Genomic DNA, 26,752 nt, shown 5'->3' with positions numbered 1-26,752 from the left:
ATTTCTTTTTCCAAATTACCTGTGCAGACTGTGTTAAAAAGACGTTTGTTAGTGCAGTGGCTGTTTATCTTGGCAACAGTTTCTGCAGTTGTTTTATTCAAAAAATAGATGTGAGACGCTGTTAGTATTATAGTTTCTCTTACGTTCAGGCATCTGATGTGCATTTCAGGCTTCTCTTACTTGGATGTGCTGTTGATTTGAGTGCACTACACCTTTATGATCCATTGGAGTTTATAATCAAGTAGCTGTGTAACTGATTGCACATAGAGCAGAGGACAAGCTTTGGGTTTGGTTTTTTTTAAAGGAAAATCCAGGTTTTTCATGCTTTTTAAAATGCTAAGAAGTGTTTTTGATTGAAATCTAACAGATTATTCAGGCTCTATATCTGCCTGAAGGAACAGAACACTTGTAAACTTTCTTCTGTCTTTGTCTAAATTTGCTGTGCTCCACAGCACCTTTGCCAGGGTGGGACCAGTAGCAGAGATCCTTTGTCTTAATTCTTCTGCTTTTGGAGGCAGATATGCCTGTCTTGTTTCTTTAACGGGGTTTGTTTGTAAGGACTTGCTGGGTTTTTTTCTGTCTCTTTGTATAGCAGCTTGGAGCCCTCTTCCATAACAAGGGGAAGAAGACAGGAAGAAGCTCATGGAAATGGGTAGTAGCTGTGTCAGCATAGGCTTTCCCCTTTTCTGCAGATAACCTATTGCTGAAGAATTATTTTTTAGTAAGTCAGCAGCACTGATGCTTTTCCTTTTCTATTTGCTTTTTCTTTGGTAGCACAGAGTGATGTTTTGTTTATGTAGCCTCATGTCTGGATGGCCAGAAATTTTAATATGTATGTGAAGACGTATTGTCCATACAGCTACTGAGCAGAATCCTATCCCTTTTTTTTGGCGATCAGTGTCCAGGATTTATTTAGCTTTGGGATAGTGCTGATTTTTAGAACATGCATAGCAAATATTATGGAATTTCTCATCAAGAATATGTTATTTCAGGAACAAGATGGAAGTATACCACCTCTGTGAGACTATGGAGTGACCAAAGTGTCACTCTGTTATAGAGCCAAAGGGAACAGGGTGTCTGAGAGGAAAAAGTCTGGCACCTGTGTGACTGGGGGGGAAGATGTGTCTCATTGTCATCAAGAAATATGATGTACAGTTAAACTCTGTTGCCAGAACAAAGCCATCTGCCATGTAGGAAAAGGAATTTCCTTCTGAACCCTGAGAGTCATGATTTTGGTTTTTTGACTTTTCAATGCACAGGAGTATGTTCTTACCTGGAGAAGGATTACAACTTAAATCAGGAGGAAAGGAAGATGAAAGGGCATTACTATTCTTTGTTTTTGTGATCAGTTTCTCCACTTGGGGGGAGACTTGCTGAATATAATTTGCATGCTACTCTGCATGAGACAAGGAAATTCTCAGATTTTCTTTGGAATACATTATTTATAAACCTTAATTTGTTGGGTTTTTTTTCCTCTTTTTTCTTTGAGAATCTCAGCTGAATATGTTTATGGACTCAGATCTTGTGTTTCAAACTTATCTCCCATTGACATTGAATCAAAAATCTATGTTTTAAAGCTGCTTGTTAACATAAATTACATAGCTCCTTCTCTGACATTGTAGCCTTGAGGTACCTATAGGTATCTGAGGCTTTCCAAGACAGAAAAAAGATGCCTGGTAGCAAAACTGTGAAACAAGTTCCTGGTGCTTGTAAACTAAATATGTTAACATGTTATAGTGATCTTAGTGAAGAGCTATTGCAGGGAAGAGCACCATCTTTGTGAGATAAACCTGCATTTATTCTTAAATGGTTTCATTAAATATTCTCCAAAGGTAAGAGCAAATATTGTATTATTATCAACTACTTTTTTATTGTTTGTTTCTTTAATTTGTTCCTCTTGGATTTTCAGTGCTCTAAAAATTTTTGTCTCTGATATAACTCGAGGTGGAATGTAATGACCAGTGATATGGGTTTACTCCGTATTGGAAGTTATTTGCTAGGAAGTTATGAGGAAATCATGTTTGGAAGGACTTCATAGTTTTTTGTATTCCTACTAATGTACACTGAATAATTTTTTTTGTGAAAAGTCTTCCGTACAAAAAAGAGATTTCATCTAAGAGTGAATAAAAAGTACATGAATAAAGTACTTTTTGGTATACCGTAATACAGACATTGTTTATGTGAGGCTTATACTTTATTTACTGAAGAAGTCTTTCTGTTATCTCAAAGTTAATTCTCCAGGTTTCCTGTATAGTCAACATGGGAGATGGAGAGGATGAAAATGACTTCAAGAAGTCTCTCTCTTGCCAGTGACCGTAAATATCTTCGACCAGACTTTTAGATGGCAAAAGTTATATGAATGACCTCAGTGTCTTATGCTCAGCCAGAACCTGAAAAGGAATCCTTAGTACCTCCATTATAATTAAAAAAATGAAAAAAATAGAGTGGAAGAACTTCCATTACAGTGAAAAACCCCCAATTATTTTATCAACTTAATAGTGTAATTTCAGTATATGATAGCTATACCTCCCCCTATGAATTATTTATCTTAAAGTTTTACTGCTTTTTCTTCTCTGTCTACTCTGAGTACTGTGTCTTATGCCCTAGCTTTGGAGAAAATTTTAACATTTTTGCTGGGTCCAGTCCACTGGGATCAGAATCTACATAAAGGCCATATAAGTTGTCCTGGTTACATTGTAATACCTCATGAGAACCCAATTATGTATCAGATATAAGAATTCTTGAACTTGCCTTGTTTCATTTTATTATGACCAAAGGACAAAATATAAGCCTCAGCAAATTTACAATGGTTGGGATCCATCATGTGTTTTTTTTTAAACAAAGCTTAATTTGGTGACATCTTGAATTTTTTAAGCCATGCAGCGGCCTGCTGCTCACTTTCACCTCCTTTAACACCTCTCCAGGCAGAGATATCAGTCACAATTTTTCAAATTTTTAATAAGCTTTTTTGTACATCTTTCTGGCTTTTTTTTTAAACTCTAAGCAAATGGAGACACTTTGTCTATAGTGACAAAGTTACTTTTTTTCTCTAGAAGTTGCAGATATGAATAATGTTATTTCCAAATTCTTGGAATGCAATATATGGAACTACAATTTTTAAATAAATGTTTAAAAAAGGAGAAGAATCATTCTTCATTACTTCATCTTTATGTATAGCTCACTAATTACTCTTTTCAATCTCCAAAACTGTGGTGAGTGGCATAAGAGTATATTATGACTATGCAAGGCCAGAAGCATAATTACATGTGACAACTTGTCAGTACATCGCTTGGATCAAGGAAAATTGCATCAAAATAATGCTGTCTCACCATTGTGTAGGAAAGCGTTCCCTCATCTGGGAAGCAGTCAATGGTCTTCCTTTAAGAGTGCTTCCTTTTTCTTGCATAATCCTTAAACTCAGCTAGTCTTAAAGTAAATCTTCATACTTCAACATATGTTGCCCCAAACCTTTGAGACTATGACAGCATAGCACTGCAATGCTTGAAGAATAACCTCCCTTAGACATGGTCACATCATCCAGTTGTTTCTCAGACCTATCCTTCTGTTCCTGTTTCTATCATCCAACTGCCCCATACTGCATCTTTAAGAGAGTTTGGTCAGATGTAAAGTTAAAACATTAAGTTGTGACCACTTCCTTACCTTTTGAGATTCTTGGAATTGCCTCACAGACTACTAAAAAAGTGTGACCCCCATTTATTCATCGTAAATTCAGTTAACAGTAGAGCTGGTTAAGCTGAAATCCTATTATGAATATGAAAGAGAAATGCTGTCTTTTAAAAGCGAAACTTGCAGAATATGCTAAAGTATTATCAGCGCAGCTATGCTTAAAGTGTTGCTGATGAATTGCTTCCCTATGGCAGATTCATTTTTCAGTACGCCCTGCAGCATTTGAGAATAATACCCCTTAACAGGTTATCTGTGTAATCCATAGAGAAACTGGGGTATTGGAATTTGGACCACAACCAATACTGGCTACTGCTGCCTATTTCAAATTTGCAGCTTGCTGGCAGTCGCCAACAGCTAAACTGTTTTGGCAGTGCCTGCTACTGAAATGTATTTTCTCCTTCAAACTGCAGTCTTTGCATGCTGTCTCCTGTAGCTTTCCAATTTCCTTTGCTGAAGCAGAAAACAGAGAGAAGGAAACAGCAGTTACACCTTTTCATTGCAAAGTAGTCCTTCAAAGGGTAAGTGTTCTGACCTGCCCCATCGCTGTTGTCCTGCTGGATAGTCATGAAGATCTGGGCTGGCCCGGGTCCCTGCCTCCATCCTGTCCCTGCTCCCTTGCTGGGTGCTGTGGGACAAGCCCTGGTTGGGGACCTCATTGCCCTGCCAAACCCACAGCCACTCTGTGCTCCTGGCTCCCTCCCACAGGGCAGCCGGACCTCATGGTGCCCTGACACGGGAGCAGAAAAAGTGTGGAGAACAGCTTAGTCCTCGTAGGTAGAGTCAGAGGAGCTTCAGGGCAGCTTAAGATTGAGTACGAAGTTTTGGCTTCACCTACTGCAGTGAGGTCCTGGTCTGTTAATCATGTCCTGATGTCTTCTTGGTGAAGACTTCCACTGACAGAGGCAGGCAGACTCTTGAGGAAAAGGAGTTATCAAGTCCTGGAGGTCCCTGCAATTTTCATTTTTCAGGGAAGTATTATAACCCTACAAAGCCTGATTTAATTTAAGAAAAAGAAACACAGAAAACACTGTTTTCCAAGCTATTTCTGGACTTAAAATTGCCCTACTTCTCAAAATAGCAGAATGTTGCACAACTGAAGGGGGAGAGACCACTACCACATGCTCTTGCAGGACATGTTCGCTCTCCAAACCCAGCAGATGTGAATGAAGCAAGCAGATTGTTTGTGCCCTATATATGGAACCATTTCCATCTTGGAAAAGCTCGGCACACATTTCACTACATTGTTCTTAAGCATGTTCTTTATTTGTCTGGGGTCTTGGCATGGCAGATGTTTCTCAATATGAGGCCTGCCAGTTGGCTGTGCTCCTTGTAGTGTCTTGCTGTCAGGTAGTGCCAGGGCTGCAGTCCTCTGGGAAATCCTGTACAGTCCCATCTAATAAAAAATTAGGAAATTCAAAGAGAAAATGAGTTTGTATTAAGTAATGCTTTCATTGCTAAATTTTTCTGACATCTTAATGGTGCATGCTTTTAAAGGGTCTAGAGGTTATTTGCTCATTTAGTTGAAGCTACATAAAGCAGTCATCAGAAAACGTCTGGACCCTGTCTAGAGATATGAGCTCTGGAGTTTTTGATACTTCCCTTGGCTCTTAGTGTATCAGTTGACCATACTTCATTTGTGATGGGTAATCATAACAATTCCCCCGTGACGTGCTACCACTGAGGAGAAAACATGACAGACAATTGTGTTTCTGTGTGGGCACTTATATGTCATAATGTGGACGGATGCTTGTACACTACTGCTTAGTACACAGTAGATGTTTAAGAGCTGAATGCTGTGATGTTGGTCAGGTCAGCACAGTTTGTATTGTCCAAAAGTGGACTTTGTCAGTAACTGACAAATACCAAATCCGGTGGAAGAATGTGTTTCAGGTGCAGTCAATAACTGGTGTGGTGTGTTCTTTGGGTTGTTTTTTTTTTTGTGGTTTTTGTTTTCTGCTAAAACTCTTTGTTCAATTTATTTCTGCATGGTGCTTGTTTACAGTTATGATTAGAATAAGTAGTTCAGTACTTATGAGTTGTATAAATGTTCTGTATTCAGGGAAGATGATGCTTATGAAGTTAGGCTTTAGTCTGTAAGAATGTAGAAATGATATATCATAGACTCCTGCACAAATAATTATCTCTCATATTCTTACTCTGGTATTCTCCGCTAGGAAACTTTACTTAAATTTTTATTGTATCTGTTGTAATCTCTTGGCTTTGTAGTATTCCTGGGCTTTTGTTTAAGAGGCAGCCTCACACTTATAATGGTTTTAGTGATTACTAATTCAGGGAAGCATGCTAACTCCCCCTCTCCCCTCCCCCCCCCCCCCCCCCCCCCCCCCCCCCGAAGAGATTGTGCTTTTTATTTGTTATATAGTGAAATTTCCAGTAAATTATGTTCAAAACTGTTGATGGTCTTGCATAATATGTATGCTCCCATATTAAACTTTTCTTCAAATCCTTTCTGTAGAAGTGAGAATTATTGCTTTCTGTTGTCATAGAAATAGCTCTTTTACTGATAGTTGCATGCACAACGTAGCATATGGCAGATGAAGCATTGTATTAGCTGATGTTTAAAACATATGCTTTTTATCACGGGGAGTGAAAACTTAATGCATTACGTGGCATGATTCATCTTTTCAATACAAGGCTAAATAATAGGTTACACGCAAACCTAGTGATTATTTTAAGTGTTTGCCAGCTAACTAGGATGAGCATGGTTTTCTCCTTTCTCAGGTTCTTGTAGGATGCTTACTTCTTTTAGTGCCCTCTGCTGTACTGTATTTGGGATTGAAAGGTTGCTTATTGCTGAACAACAGTTCCTACCACAAAGCCTTCCTTTTGCTTTCATTTAAAATGGCATGTGTAAACACATTAGGAAATGCCTGAAAATGCAGTAAGGTGGCAGGTGTGGTGCTCAACAACAGGAATTAAGTTCTCTCTTTGGACTTCATCCAAAGTCCCCTGGAGACTTTGGAAGTTATGACCTGGAGGTAATGAGAAACTGGTGTGTTGTAGGTGGAACCTGCAGCACTGTTCAGCTAACGACTCCGAATAACTTCTGAGGAGTCATCAGCCCATCAGTGGGAGCAACTGGAGTCTCCTACATCTTTTCCTCTCCTGCTCTCCCTGTACCTCTCCACATGGCGAGGAGGAGCCTGCTCCTCCTTAAACTGCTCAAATGAGTGTAGGAGATTGATGGTTGTATCTCTGTTGTACAGCTGTAGAGCAGTAAAAATTGCCACCAAAATAGTGTGAACCTTACTCATCCATGGGAGCTTCTGCAATAGATGCCTGGGACCTATATTTGGACCCTCGTACTTTTTAACACTGTGGGTGAGATGCTTCTCCAGCTGCTGTCAGCCAACTGGAGCTTCATCCGTGGACACCTCCATGACTTGGCAGAACCTGCTTTATCATCTGGGGTGTGGACAGCCCTCCTATGATGCTGTTTTTTCTTCTGGGTTACTATGGAAACAATCAGAAACTGTAATTGCTTGAAAGATTAGAAATGGGAAAGTATAAATTTGACTGCAAATAACCAGCTCAGAAAACACACTTCCTTGGAACAAACCTATACTCCTGCAGAGAGCACCAAAATCTGTATATATGACTGTCACAGCAGTAGCCAAGTGGTTAAGAACATAGTCTTCTGTTTGAAAGATTTCTCTTAATTAAAAAAACCCAAACATGCCCAGCTGTAGCAAGTGTGAGAATGAATGTGGCCACAGCTGTGCTTGTGCAGGAGGCAGGACATGCTCTTCTTTTTCTGATGTCAGTTCTACATGGATCTTTCCATATGAGTAATGCTTTGTAAGTCTTTGAAGAAGTCCTTGTCAAACTTTTCCATAGCTTTTGGCTTTAGTTTTCTCCCATCGCTTTTGAATGAAAGGAAAATAAGAATGTTAATTTTTTTGTGTGAAGATCTATGTGCATATCTACATATAAGTGTATACATTTATAAATGCAATTGTTTCATGTCTCATATTTGATGTATAAAGTGCTAATGATTTTTGAGTCTGAACTATGAGAGAAGACCAATAGACACAACTGTTGTCCAACTTAACCGGTTTCTCACCTGCACATAGTATAAATCCAGAGCAGTCTTCTCATCCTATGAACAGGTCTATTCACCATGGTCTAATGAGCTGACCTGGTGATTAGCTCCTTGGTGATGTTGCTGAATTGCTCAGTAGAGATGGGTTGGACTCCATTCTAGCATGTAGGTATAAGTTTCTAGGTCTTTTGATTGTGAAGAAACATTCAAAGTGTAAACTGACCTTAGGTTTTGAAATGTGTCACACTGATTTCTTTCCCTTACTTAGTGTCACAATTGCCAGCCACTTGTAGGACTGAGGAGTACCAGGAAGGATGCTAAGAAGGTTTTTGAGCACTGCAGACTTGTTCCTCTAATAGCAGAGGGTCTTTGGGCCTTCCTAGTTTTGCTTGCAGATGATCTTTGTTATCTTTTGATGAAGCAGATGACTAGATTGCACCAACAGTGTCCCTACAGAAGTATGAGAGGCGCAGAGGGGCTTACATTAGGCTCTCTGTTCAGGGATTATTTTAATTTTTATAATCATGCTGTTTTTTTCATCATGTTTTTACAACTTTTCTTTCTAGAGCTTTTGGTCTTCAAGATTCTTATATGTCCTAATTAGCTTTATTGTTTATATTACTCTTATTCTTTAATTAGAGTAATCACATCACGGGGGAGTTGAGGCTGTTCTGCTTTTTCTCTAATTATTTTTGTTTTGTCAAGCCTGGCTGTTTCCTGCTGCTTATTCTTGTCCATGTGTTTTTACTCTCTGCAAATGGATGTGGTCATGTACTAATTGTTTTCACTTTATCTGAAGACCTTTTCCATTTTTACTGTATTGGCCATTCTTGGCAATCTGTGAAGCTCTACAGTTCCATTTAAGGTGGCAAGACCTATATCAGCGAGTGGGGATAAAAAATGTGCAGACAATAAGTGAAGGTGATGTCTTTAAACTAGCCTTCTAGATCCTTCCCTCAGGTTCTGTCATTTAAATGACCTTCTGACAAACCTTTATCCTCTCTTTCTGGTTGTTATTGCTGTGGTTGCTTTGCCCTTCAGCACTCTTCGTGTACTGGTCACTCACTCCCAATAGTGGTGAAGACCTGCTGAGGTAGGGGATTGTCATAGATATACATATGCCTGTGTAACACAAAGCAGTGTTGAAATCAACCTCTAACAATTAGAAGAAAATGGATTTTTTTGTAGAAAGATTTCTTGTTACTAATCTCAGATTTGCACATATCCTAGGAGGAAAAAAAGATCAGTAAGTGTGGAAAGATTAATCGTGTGTGCAATGCAAGGTTAGATCGGAACAGCATATAGTATATATTATTTGGAGAATTTTGTGGAAAAAGTGGCATAATTTTGTTTAAAAGCAGAAACAGCTAATTGGTCTTTGTGTGAGTTAAATTTCTGAATGTGCAAGTTCAAGGTCTACCATCAGAATTTTTATTAAAATTGTCACTTTCGGATGCGAACTTTGAATGTAGTGGGATGCTTGGATTAGTCAGGAGCCTATCAGTCATGCTCAGTAAGCACACATTTAAAGTCATGATACTGTTTTTGCTGTCCTTATGGATTCCATTTTGTAAAAGCTCTAGGTAATCTTTTACATCTAAGGCCATTATAATACTAGAATAGCACTTGCTTCAAAATACCAGAGTTTTGCCATTTAAACTTTTTGTGTGATTTATATTCTCTTATTTAAAGAACGGAAGCTTCAGAGTATGTGAGCATCTCTTCACAGATGAAGTGCCATTGCAATGTAGCACCTGAATTGTAATCTGCCCAACATTTGACCCGGGGTACTGGATAACTTAGTCAATCTAATTCATTCATTCTCTTCCGCTGAGACTGCAAATACGGCGCTTACAGCAGAGTTTGAATGAGTCTGTGGCCACTCAGGGCTGAAATAACCATATCCAGCTGCTCCACACATAATATGGCTTCTGAATGATAACACTACTAAGCAGGCAAGGTGAAGTATTAACCAGAGGTTTTAATTTTATAAAGTTTGAGTTCACCCATACATCTACAAATTGCAAGAAATTCCACTGTGTTATAAAGTTAAATACACAGATCCTTCTTTTTGGACTGGCTTCATATTTAGAAGATTGAATTACCAGTCACCTTTGTATATTTATTTAGTTGTCTATGATTCCATAATTTCTTTCCCCTCACAGTCCAGCAATAGCAGAAGACATTTTGGGTTTCCTCTAATTGTCTCTGGGAGAAATGAGACTTGCATATTGACTGTGTGCCTAGCAGATTTCTTTGGGACTTTCTGGTGGTGGGTGGCTGCAGTTCTGAATGGAATAAATCTGAGTGTGTCTGAATAATGGTGGTTTTGATGGGAAACATCTCTGGAAGAGCCAGGTCTTGGAGAATGTTCTAAAATGGCTCAATTATTTAATCTCTTCCAGAAGCCAGCCCCAATGCCAGACCCCTGTGATTGTGCTAGATTCTCTTCAGCTGTTTCTTAAGCTTTGGGATTTATATTTTAGTAAAAGGCTTCTTAACAGTGCTAAGCTGCAATATGGCAAGAAGTAGCTTACTCACTGTTAATTATCTGCAGCACCAGGACCAAGACTGAACAGAAACTAGAAGGGATTGTGCTGTAGAATTAATTATTTGTACTTCAAATACTTTTTTTCCTTAATATATGACTTGGTCAAACTTAATGAAAACCTTAATTTAGGTGAACAACATTCATAAAGAATATTTAACTAGTTAGATGCACTTGTAGCAAAATGTTCTGTAGAACCATAGTGAATCATTGTACTGCAGACTTACTGGGTTTTGTTTTGTTTTGTTTTTTTCTCTATCCCCCCTTCGAAAGATATCACTTCAATTTTTCCAAATTATTCAGCTCAAGGTCAAAAAATACTGGCTTTACAGAGAAGACACCACTACTGAAGGTTTCTGCAGAGGAAAATGGGTGAGTTACTTTCATTTTACTCAAAATATTTTTTTTCTAAGGTCTCTTCTATTTAATTGTGCATGGTTCTTTCTTATATCCTGACACCAAATCTGCTGGGACATAAAGTGAAGGGCAGCTGTTTTGAGCAGAGAATTACTCTGAAGGACCTTGAGCAGAAAGAAGGGGCTGTAAATGGGGAAGGGAAGGATATAAGATCTGAGGTCAGGGTGGTTAGAGAACCCTAAGAATAGGCAACTGCAGGTCGTGTGCTCTTATTTCCTCTATGTGGTCTTACATTAAGTGCACTGAAAGACACAGCAGAGCTATAGAAAGTGTCCTTACAGGGGGTTTACGCGCCAAATCCTGAGATACATCTGCCTGGTGCATCAGAGAACTGTTTTTCCCAGCTGAACCTAGACATCATGGGGTCTTTGTTCTTGCTCCCCAATCTACCCAGCTGTGTCAAGGGGAGCTGTCCTCAATAAACCTCTTTCTATGAGTTTTCCGTTAAAACCTCTCACAATGAACCTAAGGGCGTGCATGGTCAGTTGCATCTACTACATGTTGAAATAAACCACAGTTTTATTTTATTGTGTTTACTGAAAATGTGTGACAGGTTGCAGTGCGTGGCTCTTCATAATCCAGATTTTACCACAGATGATGATTCATGGGACTACAGCTCTGCAGAATTTGAGCAAAGGTTTCAACTAGGAAGTGAAATGACAAGTTTGTCCAGATCTGCTTCTTCTGAGAAATATGAAATCTTGGACAATCTTCATGTCAAGCTAAATTTATCAAAGATGAGGTCTGAATTCAAACATTCATTTATTTCTTTTTCCATTTTTTTCCCCTGCAGGGATTAGTTTTTAAAGTATAGATGTCTAAAAAATTGCTTATTTTCCGCAAATGAATGAAATAACACTCCATATTTAGGCTGTATCTTGCCACTGATAGTTTGCAAATAAACCCTGGTGAAATTGATTGGAGCCTCTAAAAATTTATAATTTTTCTTCTAATTTTTTTTCTTCTGAATTTGTAATTAAACACCTTCTATATTGTTTTTAACATTTTTTTGAAACCATTTCTTAAAAGCTGCTTGCTTGATTCCACAGCTTTATTCTTCAGTGTTTTCTTGCTTTTATGAAATATTTAACTTTAATTAAAATATGTATCTAATACATTCTTTCTTTAGTCATTACGGTAGCTTTTTACATACACACAATGCAAAATCTAACAGCATTTTTCTGTCTTTAATCACATTAATATATTTCACTCTTTACCTCAAAGTAGTCATTTAAGCATGGAGAAAATTGAATCTGTTAATATACTAAAAGATGCCAATGTGATAAGAGCTTAAGTTCACATTTTCTCTGGATATTTTTGCCTGGGACTGAAGTAGCAAACCTTTTAATCTTGGATGCTAATTCTCTCTGCCACTTCCAGAGTTTCAACGCATTTTACTAGTTTGATTTGGCCTCTGCAAATAGCTCTGCAGATTTACTTGGAGTCCAACACTGCATGTCCATATCTCTGTGCTGATCCGTGGAGCCTTTCCAATGAGATATCCGTGCATCTTCTCCCAATCTGTACGTTGTCTTAGCTCATCACTTCACAATTGTTTTCCTCCTTTCATTGTGCATATGGATTGTGTGGAGTGCTGCTGTCCTGCATTGCTGCTGAACAAATGGAGCAGGAGAATTTCAATGGCTGCAATTAGTGCAATAAGAGCAGATGTGAAGAAGTTTGGCAGGTGTCTTTCTTCATGCTTGGGGTAGCTTTCCCTGGTATTTGATGGAACAAAGGCATCAAGCGGGAGTGTAGAATCCGTTGTTTCCAGTACAGGGTAGGTTTGCAGTCTGGAGAGTAGCGCATTTTTCTGGCAGAACTTCCTGTGAAATATTTTCATTGCTATAGTGCGGGTTGTACATATGGGGTGAGTTCCTTGGCTGTTGTAAATCAGCATAACTCTGCTGAGATAATAAATGGAGCTAAACTGCCCGGCACCACCTGCAGATCAGATGAAAAATCATTTGGTTTAGAACAGGGGGTGAAATCCTTCATAGATTTATACTTCATGCATTTCCAACTGAAGTCAAATAGGATTGCGCCAGAGGCATATATCAGCGCAGGATTTGGCACAGGTTTTGTGTTGCATCGCTGAGCGAGATTAGCACTGTAGGAAGAGACAGATTGCAAATCATGGGTGAGTCAAAGGCTGATCACTTCTCAACTGTAAGCTGTTAAAAGCGCCATTTCCCTAATACAAAATGCCATGAAAACAAACAGATGGGAGGAAAAGAGCCTTCTAAATTCTACCTTTAACAAAATAACCATTTCCAAAACCTTTTTTACTATATTGTGCCAGCTCCTTTAGGTGAGTTTCCATTATTTACAGACAAGTGGTTATGAATTTATAAAGGCTTAATTATTGTTTTTCTATTTCTCCTATGTCTTAAAATCAAGTTATTACTGTTTCTTGTTTCAATAATAATTTGAATTATTATTATTAGAAATTATAATTTCAAAGTGTAAATGGAAAATATCAAGTACATTAAAACTAAGCCAATCTGGACTGGGCTTTAGTAACTCATACTGTAATAATTTTTTAAAAATACCAGACCAGAACTGTAATGTAGAGATGAGGAAAACAGACAAGCAGGATAGATGATGCATGACTCAACTGGCACTGGGTATTTTCCATAAATCACACAATACCAAAAGAAGTTATCAGTTATGAGGTGCTGATAATGGCTTTTGTTGTCATTGCTCTCTTTTCAGGCTTTTATTATCTTCTTCCCACTATCTGCCACCTTGTTTTACAGTAGAGTAGTGCTACCTGGCATTTCTGGAAGAAGCTACCCAACTGGCTTCCTTCCCCTCCTCCTCTGCCTTCTCTAGATTTTTATGCTGTGCAAAGTCTGTGTAAAGTTGCTACTACTTGTATTTTATAAGATATTGCAGCCCTTTTGCACAAGTTTGTCTGTGGCAATGTATTTTTATTAGCTGCTGGTTTTTTTTTTTTTTTCTCCCTGTTTGGAGAATTCTAAAGAGGAAGACATCTTTAGAAAACAATGATTTTAAAAAATGGGTTTCCAGTCACTTACATTGCTTTCAGTCAATGAACTTGATTTAGGGACTTATTTCCACTGTGATTAAAAATTATTTCTGACTCTTTTTAGACTACTCTGCTTTAATATTTTGTTCTATAGCATTTGTCATTGCAGCTATTTATTGCACTGTTCCCTTCTCAACTAATTATCCTAGTAACTTGAAATGTTTTCCTTCTTGCTTGTCATCAGGTTTAAACCAAACCTCACATTTGTCATTCTGTCAGAAAAACAATGCTTGAATGTTTACTTTTGAAAAAATGGAATAAAAACATCAATGTCTTCAATTAATGAAAAGATGTAAAAAGGGCAAATCACCAAAAAGAGTTCTGTAAATTAAGACATCTGTGTAACATACTGATGAGCAGCCAGAAAACGATTAGTTAAGAGTTGCCTTTTATGGCAAGATTAATAAAAAATGGTAATTTAAAAGTGCTAAATCTTAAGATTTCTTACTTGAGAGCATACATTTTTAACATCCTATTTTGATTTACAGTTATTCTTGCTTAACTTACTCAGCAGTAAGCTCTGACACTTAGAAGATTTGATGGCATCACATCTCCAGAACTAGGCATTCCTTGAAAAAGCACAGATGTGCTATGGAAAAGAGATCTAGTTTTGCTAGTTGGTTGATCTAGAGAAGGACATGAAGTATATTTGGTTTAAAAAGACATTATTAAAACAAGAGATTCTTAAAGCTTGTTCTTGTCTTCAAACCATCTTTTCCCAATACTTTTCAGGATGTATATTAGAAGTCCAATTTTGAGGAAGTCATTCATGACCTGACCCCTCCAGGCAACAGGCTGTGCTGTCCACTCAGCCATGTCACCTCTGTGTGGTGGCAACGCTCCTTTGTCTCCCTGGGAGGGAAGCTGGTGGGGCTCTGGGTCTGTCGGGGACTGGCAGTAGCAGTGGAGAAGTGGCTCCATGTCTCAGCACCAGCTCATGCTGTAGCCTTCACTTGGCTTTCCCGAGGGGTAAAACCTCCTTCCCATTGCAATGAGACCCAGCTGGCAGCGAACCTGGGGCAGGAGCCCTTATAGTCAAACAGGCTTCCCAAGCCTCTGCTGACCCTGCATTGTTGTGTCTGTATTCTGACACGATATATTATCACCCATAAATGCTTACCATGATGCTTCTGAAATGTCAGAGCTAGGTTTGTTTTAAACTAGCCATATAGTAAATACACGTTTCTTGTGTTTCAGATGCTGTCTAAAGTTCCTGAAAGTTTCAGGCCTTTTTATCTTTGTAGTCGTCTGCTCTGTAAGTATTGAATCTGCAGTCCTCCCCTGGCCCCCATTTCCTTAAAATTAGTTCAAAATGAGGTGTGATATTTGGTCTCAGCTAATAAAAAAATGTCTCAAGGGTGGGTGCAAGATGGCAAAAAATAAAAATACTGTGCAGGGCTTCATGCCTAATCAGACCACTGTTCGGTGCACTTGCGACCACCCTGGACAAGGTAGTAGGGTAAGTAGTTAAGTTTGAGGAGGCAGCTTAAACTCAAATTTGCATGTCCTTTACAGTTTCTTGTTAAATTTTGGATGAATCCCTACTGGGCAGTCCCTACCAGGGCTGCAGAGTGCTGCCCTCCCCTATGAAAATCTTCAAAATCTTAGGTTGCAAGATAAGAAATACTTCAAAAAGTTGGAGTTTATCCTTTTAGCTGCTATGAGGAGCTTTTTTTTTTTTTTTTTTTTTGGCCAGCAGGGCTTCTGTATTAGAGGCAAAATAGATGACACTGTGTTTCCTCAGATATGGATGTTGCTTTCCAGATAAATCCTTAAGATTACAACATTGTCCTAAGAGACACGTGGATAAAATACATCCAGTATGTGACTTTGGCAGTAAGTAGATGGAGGGAGAATTATTCCTTGTTAAGTATCCCAGGGCTGCTTTTCAGCTGTGGTTGAAATGTACCTGAAAACACTGGAAACAATCTTAACAATTTAATACGTGGCTTGAAAAAGTCTCGTTTAAGTATGTGAGATAAACTTAACAGGTATTTTTCAGGTTTTGTGTTATTAATGAATGTCTGTTTTTCATCCTTACCCTAGATTTTATTTGGCATTTATCCAGATCAAAGCGTGTCGTGGCAGATGTTGGCTGTATCACCTCTGGAAAGCTTCTGTATCCTTCTTGCATTGAAAAACCCCTGAACTGAAGTCTCATTGATAAACTAATTGAATGGGTGTGTGTTTTCTGTCTTATACCTTGGGAGGACTGGGTGTCCTCAGAGCCTGGGCTGCACTTGTACTTGTCCTTTGACACAAGCCACAGCCATTCTCCCTGTCCAAGTCATACTGAATAGCACCTGTCTAGGTCACCTTGCGGTGCCTGTCCAGTCCTTGTGTCCAGCCTCTGCATGAAGCCAAGCATGTGGAAGTGGGTTGCAGACCCAGTGGCATCAAGGCCTAGCAAATAGCTGGGCCCATTCACTTGGCTAGAGCAATTGCACCCCAGACCAGTGGTATACTATCATCTGTAACTTATCTGTAGTGTATACTTGGAACACGATATTACAGTGAACTTCAAAAATGGGAAACTAGGTGATTCATGGATATGTTTCTAGAACAGCTTAGCCCAGCCATATGTATGAATTTGTAGATCTGTAGATATTTTTCAGTGAAGGTGCAGATGCCTTTACAAATTTCCCAGGCAATATTGGTCAATAGTGAATTTAAGCCCAGAGATCGCCAAGAAACTGTTCAAAAGAAAAAACAGTAGAATAACCCAAAATAAAAATTATTAATGGTAGGTGAATGCAGACTTGAATGTGAAAAGTCTTTGAGGGATGAACATTGTTAGTAAACAAAAACTTTTGCAAATAATTCACGTTTCTTGTTTTCACTATATTTCTAGTCTAATTAGTCTGGTCTGCAATCTGCTTGGCTTTTATTTCACTAGTGTTAAAAGATGATTCACCTATAGATATATTTCACAAGCTCCTGGGAGATGTCTTGCTTTGAAAGGTGCAGTAAGATTTAGTTTTTGAAATACTATTTTCTTCCTTTTTAATGGGGCAGTTCCATGGCTTTGAGCAGGAAGAGTCCATTTTAAAAAGATTTGATTATTAGCATTCTCACTGTCACCAATAATGACACCATATAACGCAATAATTAGTAGGGTAAATGAGGAAGAAAACGTTGGTAATTGAGGGTCATTTATAATTTAAAGTTGAGGTTGCTTTGTGGAGGAAAGCAAGTGAATATTTAGGAGGACCAGTGACAACTTCAACTGTAAACTCCCATCAATATCCTCTTCACATCAATAGTTTTGTCCTCCCTGAAACTTCTGATGAAGCTCCTATATATGTGTGGTGGTGCAAAGCACCAGGGTTGTCATGGCCCAGTCTGCCAAATGAGGGTGTACTGGCAGCAAGTCTTTAAGTTCAAGTTTTAGTCAACTGTCATAATGTAGCTCGGAGATTTATTTCCTCACCTTCCACAGATTTTGGGTTGAAACTACAGCTGCTGCATTGTACACATTGACTTTGCAACCAGTTATTCCTTTTATTTCTTTCAGGGAAGTGCTGGTGGGACAGGGATTTGACTGCAAACAGGTGATCCTATGTTTCATATTTTACCTTTGCATCAGGATGCTTTGAGACAGTCAGAATAGAGCATTCTCTTTTCTTACTTGACAAACCTGGAGCTGAAGATTTTTAGTTTGTGTCATGTGTGTTGAAAACTGGACGTTCTGTCTCTTATCTGAGCTCACTGAGCTGGGAAAAATATGTGAAAGGCAAACAGTCCAGCAAAGCCATACTTCATTTTGAATGTGAAGTGGTAATTCAAGCAGAAGGCTCAGGGAGAAAGGTTGCATTTTGAACAAGGTTTGGAAAAAGTACAATTAATTCTGAATGTCATGTCACCATTGCTGCCAGTCTTCATTGGTGCAGAAGCAAGTTTATGGTTGTCCTCCACTTTGTTGCATAGTGAGGAAAGTATTTGCCTTTTTGGCTAAGCTTGGATAATGTTAAACATTATTTGTAAACAAAACGTTCACACAGCAGTTTTGAAAATGTGATTTATGCTGGCTGAGACTGTGGTATTCCCAGTGGATGTTAGGCACTACTCTGAATGTCTACAAGAATTTCATGGTAGGTTGGCAGGTGTGCTGCAGTAGTCCTTGTCACAAAACACTTAGAGGTCATTATAAGAGACTGCTTTGGGTGGAAAATGTGTCTTTTAGCTCATATGATGCCAAATTATGCAGATGAACACTCTTTACCTCTTGCTTATGCCTTAAAAGCTGTTAAGTGTTGAATGGGTACTAACCACTCTAAACGTTTTGGGTTTGGTTTTTTTTTTTTTAAATTCCTTCCCCTCTGTTTCTTTCCAGAAATGCCTGTGAACATTGATATTTGTGTTATGGATGTGTGCTTATGCATACAATGTATCTGCATACACTAGAAAAATCATAACAAAGTTTGAAATATTTTTAAAAACAAATCGGGTGATCCCCTTTGTCACCCTGGTGTCACTTAGATATCCGTAGTTTTTCTGTTGTGTACATTAAATCTCTGGCTTGCTCAGAGGCAGAACTTTGTGGTGTTGGGAGAGACGTGCATCAACTGGTGTGGGAATGAGCCGATTCTCATATGACATCCTGTTAGCAGTTTTCCACTTGCTGTAATTCCCATTTGTTTCTGTTGATATACTTTTATCTCTTGTTTGGATGTACTTTAGCTGCTTTTCTTCCCATTTTCTTCCTTTCTGTTAGGCCACTTGTATTTTCTTAGTTTTGCTTATCCTCATGGGCACAAACCTGGCATGTAGCACTGAGGTGCGTTGGCTGCAGCTTCTGAAAACATCATCTTGCCTCCTGTGAATTAATAGAAGCATTTTGAGTCTGCAAAGCTTTTTAGGTTTTTCTGTCCACTTCCTGACACCCTGCCACTGCCTTGCAATCAGTACAAGATACAAATGTAGTGCATTTAGTATAGTTTTTCAAAATAGTGGTAACATTGTTCCTTTTTGACGACAATTTGGATTTATTGGCTTATAAATTCTAACAGTCAGCTTTCTAATACCAGAAAGAAATAAGTTTATACTGAAGCCTGGCTAGAAGACCCTTTTCTGCAGGAAGCAAGATTCAATACGCTTATAAATGTAAATGTGTGAAGCATTTTCAGATCTTTTGCTCAAAGGCTGTATGTTAAGTGGGGATCATCAATAATTAATAAGATGACGTGCCTTTGGAAAGCAGGTTATAAAAATGGAAGAAGAGATATAGAGTCTGAATAAATTCCAACATTTCTTAGTTTAGTTACATGCACCTATTCTAAGACATGAACATTTTTATTTTCTGCAGCTGTTTGGCCATTCAAACTGTCAGGTCACTTCTGTCCATTAACAGGTTGACTGAAGAACGAATGAGAAATATTCTTGTTCTTCTCCATAACTTATATAGGTGTTCAGACTTGAAGAATCTTCTGAAATGTTAAATATACTCCATGTTTGTTCCTTTCTTTCTAATAACTTCTGTTCTGATCTAAGCAAGATTTAAAATTTTTCTCCAGCAATGGGAGCAGACAGCTGAGGCAGAACTGTGCACTAACTTTCTGAATTGAAATGGGTTTTATGAAATTAAAAAGTAACGGGGATGTGTGGATGCTCTTAAGGAATGATGCAATCAAACTGTGCACTACCTCACTGTCATTTAAAGAAGAGTCTGTCTCCCTGATACAGTGACTTCTTTGAATTTCCATCTGTGAATTTCCATCTTTACTGTCCCTGACAAGTGTTTCCAGAACAATCTTGTTTGTTTTCCTCTCAACCTCTGTACTTGTGCCAGTGCCAGTTATAGGTGAGGGAAAGTTAGACCAGCCTAGGTGAAGAATTTCATTTTCCTATTTCAGACTGATTGCCAGAAGTTCCTTCTCTTGGACCTGAAACCTGATAATAATCAGGGAATGGATTGTGAATTCCGTCTGAGTCTGGCCAAGGATCTTGCATTTTTATAACTGAATTTTAAAGCTTTTCAGTCCTGATCTGATTGTTTGCTTTAAATATTTGCTATCTCCCCAGTAAAACTTTTGGAGCAAGGGCTGACATTTTGCAAGCACTCAGTATGAAGGGTTCCTTAATCACTTGCTATTCATGTGCAAAACCAAATTTAATGAAAATACCTTTTCTCAAATCATGGCTGAATGCATCTCAGGTCAGCCTAAACCAGACAAACCCAGAGATATCAAATTGACTAGTCAGTAGCTGTTTTCACTGACTTACCTCTCTCCTCAGTAGCTCTGAGAGATTTACTTGCGTAAATCTTGTGTCCATTCCAGGATTAAGATATCAAATTCAGAAAGGAGATGTATCTCAACAACACTAGTATGTTGAAATTTACACCACAGGCTAGATTCCTCATTTCATTTGGATTCAGCAGAACTGTTTAGAACAATTCCACACATGGAAGTTGACAGGGAGGCTCTAGACCAAGCGGACATGAGATGGGTAAATGTTATTATCAAATTCCTTGCTGAAGTGTCATGAGTTTGAATGATTGGTGCAACTGTGTTACTCATGGGGCAAGAAAAGGTCACTAGGAAAACTTGTAATTGTGCCATGACCATTAGTGTCACTGAAAATCACCTTTCCCACTCCCTGAATCAGAGGTGTGTCTATCTATCTATCTATCTATCTATCTATCTATCTATCTATCTATCTATCTATCTATCTATCTATCTATCTATCTATCTATCTCTTTATCTCAAGAAAGACTTTGAGGCAAAGAATATTGTCAGATTTTAGCAGGCTTTTCAGCTTCCATGGAGGTCCTAAAAATGGGTTTTTCTTTCAGGGAGCATAAACTAACTTAATGAATGAAACAACCTCTCTAATATCTTTTCTTTTTCCCCTTTGAATTTTTTTTATTTTTTAACTCTAGTCTCTACTGTTAGACACTCCTCCATCATTTTTCCTTGCAGAATGCATTTAAAAATCATTTATGTTTGTTGATGCTGTTGGAAATGTACTAAGCATTTTAGCCTGCAGGCAGTGTGCAAGCTGCTAAGTAGATGGATGAAGACAAGGACCATGTGCAGAGGCAGGCAAAGAAGCAGAATCTGAAGGCATCGTTGAGAAAATGCTGTAGAAAAGAGAGTTTATTAAGGACTCAAAAATTCTAGAACTGATGGAGCACAGAGAGAAAGGGTTCATCCAATGCAGACAAAATATGGAACCAGATTGCTGACACTCTAAAAAGGAGCAGGGTGAGTGTGGTGTTATGGAGCATTCTTCAGATGGGTAAACCAACAGGTATAGAAAAGCATGTGGTTCAACTTGGTACATTGCGAAGAGATGAGGTAAAAACAACCTCATAAGCTACAAACAGGGATAGGACGTCAAAAGAGAAAACTGCAAGGCGTGATGCAGAAATAACCCGTTAAGGACAACATGTAAAAATAGATGCTAAGACCCAGGCAAAATGCGTTCTCCAAAATGGTAATATCATAGAGAAACTATCAGTGTGACCTGGAAAAAATCAGGATCAATAGTATATAAGCACCTCAGAAACTTGGTGAAAAATAATCAACAGACATAGTATTCTCAAGGTGCATTTTACGGTAGGCAGAGTAGGATATAGAAGTAGATATTAAAGAAAGCATAAAGTCAGCCATCTACATGCAAATGTAACAGATAATCTCTGTCAACCATGGCTTTTCAGCTGGCTCTGTACGTACTGAAGTAATGACATCCTGGAGGGTAGAGCAGGGACTCAATGTTTAAGGAGTGACTCATCTCAGCTACATCCGAGTTAGTCATCCTAGGCTCTCTTTATAGTTAATAGAGAGAACTGATACTTCTCATGAGCAATTCCTCTCATCTTTGTGTAGTGGTCTAAAATGCAGCAATGAATTCCATCTTAAAAGCACCTTTTTTTTCACTGATTTTAAGGGAGTAACGAACCCACGTGCAGATGTCCACAGTACAGTATAAACTTTGATGAATGAACACTGATTTAAACGCTTAGCCACCACATCGCATTCCATGTTGTCTATGTAAGCCACAAAAAAAAGGTAAAGTGACATGAGGTGACTCTTGCACCCTCTTCACTACCTTCTAGGAGCAGCTAGTCAGGAAGCAGATCAGAAAAAACAGCTCTTGGTTTAGCTTTGAGCAGTGGACCCAGACTGGTGCCAGATGTAAATACAGACAGCCACTGTGTAATGGTTCGCAAACTATACAGAAACCCAAATCCCTTGACAGGATAATTCACATCAGTAATATAATTTAAAGAATGGAACTACATAAAAATGAGGCAGCTTAGCTGAAGTGAAATAAAAAATAACAGCTCTGGCTGTAAATTTTGTCAGGGAGATTTTTGCTTTAAAGGCACGTACTGGAGGACACGTTACAAAAAAAGTTCAGAGAAGACAAAAAGTCCTAGCATGGTTAAGTTGCAGAATAAAAGGGGATATTAAAGTAAAAAGATAGTTTTCTCAAAAGTTGGTCACATCTGAATGATTAAAATATAGAGGAAATCATATTCTGGCAATTTAAGGGAAACATAAAAACCAAGATAAGGCAGAAATATTTTGAAGAGCAGCTTGATAAAAAAAAATATCTCATTTTGATTCATATAAGCATGGCTGAGGTTTCCTCCTGGTTTATTTTGATTCTACCTTTCATAAAGGCTGTGATCTGCTGCAGTCTAACAATGGAGTTATGACAGTCTCTAAATATTGTTTGGAGAAAGATAACTGATGGGATTTCAGAGCCTCAATGCAGACTGGTGAATGATGTTCAGTTCCGCTTGCAATCAAAGGAGAACTTGCATTGCTAGGGCCTTCCTGAAGGTTTTATAAATGCACAGAAAGGAATGGAAAACTTAAGTATCTTCATCTTTATAGGAAAAGAAGGAAGGAAACACTCTTCTTAAAAATAAGGTTTGAATTTTCCCCCCTTTAATTTTAATCAACCTTTATAATAGCTCCTGAATGTGTCATCTAGGTAATTACAGCATTTATTTTAAAAGTGTTGCTTAAAAGGAAGCTGCCATAATTATATGCACCTGAAGCTTTTCAAGACATGTATTGCTGGCTACACTCTTAATAATAGGCAGACTGTCAAGAGGTGTCCTAAATCATTGGGTTAACGACTTCAGGTCAGCAGGCCTTTTAGAAGGTATAGCTAATGTCTCTAGTTAAAGGTATAGTTATATTGAGACTTGAGACTAATATTATGTATTAATTAGGACACAGAAAAACTATGATGCCAAATCACAATTCAAACCTTTAGAACTAGAAGAAAACTATTATAATTTGTGTTTATACTCGATGAGTCCGAGATGCTTGGCTCGATGCCCTACACATACTATGGAGACTACCAAGGTGACTACTATGGACCGGGAGGCAACTATGACTCAGCTAAGGGCTGTGTGTGTAAATTCTCTTGACTGGAGTTGGTCTCCTGATGTGTTGTTTTGTTTTTTTTTATTATTATTATTCTTTCCTGTGTAACTCTTTTAAGCAAATAGATGCTTGGGAGGTTCATTCTTAATGAATGGCATGTGAGTGACGCTGGTGGTGATTGCTCTGTTCACTGTGCTAAGCAGGGTGACATTTATGTTACTTTGCAATGCACTGACTGCTCAACTGCCACTAGCTCTGCTAGGGTCTTCTTGTGTTTAGTGTGAGAGATACCTATTTTCTACATCCAGTTCTTCTGCTGGGAATGTGGACAGAAGCAGCAACTCTTTTAAATATGAAGGACCCCAGCATAATGTCACAAAGCTTTCCTCATTAGAGACTGGTCTACCATGGATGGCCTTACTGGGGCTCACTGGGAAGCAGGGCACAGCACTGTCCTGAGTCCCCTCCGACTATATTGTGTTTTTTCTTCTACTGTTAAAATCTCTGAGTTCTGTGGGCAAGAAAATATCTTTCTGGGAGAATCTTTCTGGTAGGTATATGGTCTTGCACTTTTTTTGCAACAGATTCACTCTTTGTAGTATGCTCAATTAAATGTCAGATGTTAAAACTGTGAAGATACTCAAGCGTGTGATTAAGTGGCATGATTTCAACAGGATGTAAATGTGTAAAATCAAGTCTCTTCTTTCCTATCTTAGGTGGTTTGGTTGGTTTGTTTGGTGATGCCTTGGCTGTCTATCTGGTCACAGATAGGAGCAAAACAATTACAACATCGCTCCATTACAGTAACAAATGGGCTGTGAAGAGTTTAAAAGCTTAGGCTTTCCCTCTTTCCCAAACTGTAGGTACACTTCTTTCTCAACCATGCCAGCAGTGGACTATCTCAATAATAAGTTTAAATAGTTCTAGATGTATTGGGACTAATAAAGCCAGACTTCCAATGGATTTGTTGGTAATGGTTGGCTGATTTCTCATTTATATTAGACAAAGAATGTGGTTTGACCACAACTCACGCTAGATATCCAAGAGAGAAAGAAAGAAAAAGTAGACCAGGGAGCTGGAGGAGAAAGTCTGTGAATACTCCAGCAAACAGGAACTTGAAAATATGTCTTTCAGATGTTTGAAGAATTGTGAGTAAAATTTTGACCAGGCACGAATAGGACATTGATTCTGGTTTACTTTTCCCTGTGGTTGGAGCTTCAACGATGTTTTCCCCAGTAGAAATTCTGTGATGTTTTAATTGCTGAGATAATGATGCAGCCTTTCATCTAGTACAAGCATTTAAATAGCTTTACTTCTCTGTCTCTCTGTGTATTCCCATGTTATTTTGGAGCTTTGGTACTTCTACAGTGTCAGCTGAAAGCACTGGCGATCTCAAAAGTCTCAAATCAAACAGATTTGTTCTTAACTTGTAACTCCTGTTTCCTTTGGAAACCCAGACAAAATAGTGCTACTTGATGAGGAAGTAGACATCCATTTTGTTCTTGTCATTGTTTCTTAAGTATTTTAGCTGAAGAATGTGTTTTTCAATATAAGTTTACTATTTTTTTTTTCCTTCTGGTATTTGTACAGCCTGAAATTTTCACCTTAACTTTATTGACAGCTATGAATCTAACTGATTTTCATGATTCTGCTCTGTTGAAGTTAGACATAGGAGGTCCATTTGTAGCAGATGTAGCTGATCAGCAAACAGAGGAATACATTGTAGTACAAATCAGCCAGACTGAAGATGCTGGATCTAGGAGGAGACGCCAGCAGCAGGTGATGGTCTTATATTTTCTTTTACTTCTTCTGAAGTGTGTTTTATCACTTATATTTCCACCACCATTGTGTGGATTAAATGGTCATTCTTTTCCCTGCTATGAAGAGTGTCTATGTCAACATTAGAGAACTTATTATAATAAGAGTACAGTTATATTTTCTTTTGTCTTTAAAAGACTTCCTTTAGTTTCCTAACTATTTTCTTCTTGTAAATTTTGTAAAACTTATGTTCCTTGACTGACACTTGGCATGGAAGTTCTTGTGTTTAAAATCGTCAATGCTTCAAAAGTTGTCTTAGAGGAAGAAACAAGTGCAAAGTGCCTTTTTGCACTTATTGAAATACATTTTCACATTTTGTGGCAAATTATTTTCTCAAATGTGTCACACTTATTTGCTTTATTTCTCTTAAGGCTTTCTCATTATTGATGTTTGTAACAAGTTCCTACTGCTCTGTCACGGAGAGCTTGGTGAAGGAGGATCTTTTACAGCCTGTCATTGTCATTGTATAACACTGAAAAATAAAAATAAGCTTCATCATTTATTAAATAACATTGACATATACCAACTGCCTCTCATTCTGTATATGTGACAGGATGGCCTGCCTCTACCAGTGACAGTACAGCTGAACAATGCCATCGGTATTTGCGCTTACACACAACCTCATGGTCTACAGTAAAGGATTAGTCCGACTACCTCAGAATGGAAAACAATTTCATAATGGCAATTACTGTCATAAACCACCCACCCCAGTGATGAGGAGGCTGCTGGCAGTGATCCCCAAGCAGCCTTCACACCGCTGTGGGGCAGCCAGCATGCAGTTGGCTGCAGCAGCCCACCTCTGCTGGTGTGCCAGCTGTGGTCCTGACATGACCAAAGGAGTAGGTAGCTAAATTAACCTTCTCTGCCTGCATGCTCCTCATGTATTTCTCTGTGTCAGATGTTCCAGGCTGGCTGATTACGCCATTTTTTTCTTCTGCACTTTGTATCACACATAGTCAGGACAGGTTTAGGATTTAGGCTACAATTAATGACATTTGAAGTTTTTTTTTTTTTTTTTTTTTAAGTCCCTCCTCTTTAAAAGAGAGATAATATCTGTATCTACATTTAAAGAGTGTATTTGGCAAAACTTGCATGAATATCAGTGTGTAATAATAGGCAAAATTTCAGAAAGTATTTATTTTCTTGAGATTTTTTGTTTCTTTTTGCTAGAAGATCAGCAAACAGGAGTTTTATTACTGAAATTCTTCCATGTTCTCTTCATAATACCTGGGAGTGTGATGCTTCTGGGCCTTCTATCACCTGTACCTCAAGTATATTAGTTTTGTTTCCAGGCAGTCCTTGGGAGTGAACCATATAGTTATCTTTGAGCCTAGCTGCCCTAGATGCTCCTAATAGTCAATGCAAAGTGTGATTTAGCATCCCCTCTCTGAAGCACCTCCTGGAGGTATCACTTACTTCACTGATTGATTGAGGGAATGAGGATGAGTTTGCTCCAGCCTGAACACCTGTAACGTATCTAATCAGGTGAAACTAATTTAGGCTGGTCTGTGTTATGCCCTGACCACAAAAATGAACAGGAGAAAGAATAAAACCCTAGATCAGAGATGTATCATTTCCACTGACTTTTATTAATATTGCCAAATGTGACTCTCTTGCAGGTGGTATACAACTGGTCTCTACCCTTAAGTTCAAGAAGAAATCAGCAAATCATCACAACTAGAACCTTTCAGATACTCAACAGGTTGGCTGAAAGACTGAGAAATGATCCACTGAAGTAGTAGTTTACATAGGCTTGACTAAGAAGGAATAGACAATGTATTAAAAATGTTCTATTACTGCCTGTTTCAGAGGGGCAGGAAAGG

General features: G+C 38.4%; 1 protein-coding gene across 2 annotated transcripts in view; it reads left to right on the top strand.

Moving 5' to 3' along the window:
* Positions 1-26,752, top strand: part of OCA2 (OCA2 melanosomal transmembrane protein) — a 177,555-nt gene that overhangs the window by 11,568 nt on the left and 139,235 nt on the right. For both annotated transcript variants that reach the window (XR_005826557.1, XM_040585076.1), the window contains exons 2-7: positions 10,569-10,667; positions 11,266-11,454; positions 14,962-15,019; positions 15,811-15,883; positions 24,733-24,890; positions 26,549-26,631. Coding sequence is in view for 1 of the 2 variants with exons in the window: in XM_040585076.1 (XP_040441010.1) it covers positions 10,569-10,667; positions 11,266-11,454; positions 14,962-15,019; positions 15,811-15,883; positions 24,733-24,890; positions 26,549-26,631 (660 nt within the window). In the remaining variant the exon portion in view is untranslated. The remainder of the gene's footprint in view (positions 1-10,568; positions 10,668-11,265; positions 11,455-14,961; positions 15,020-15,810; positions 15,884-24,732; positions 24,891-26,548; positions 26,632-26,752) is intronic.

The sequence above is a fragment of the Falco naumanni genome, chromosome 2 (assembly GCF_017639655.2).
Source record: "Falco naumanni isolate bFalNau1 chromosome 2, bFalNau1.pat, whole genome shotgun sequence".
NCBI classification, from domain to species: Eukaryota; Metazoa; Chordata; class Aves; order Falconiformes; family Falconidae; genus Falco; species Falco naumanni.
This window is presented reverse-complemented; position numbering and strand designations above follow the sequence as displayed.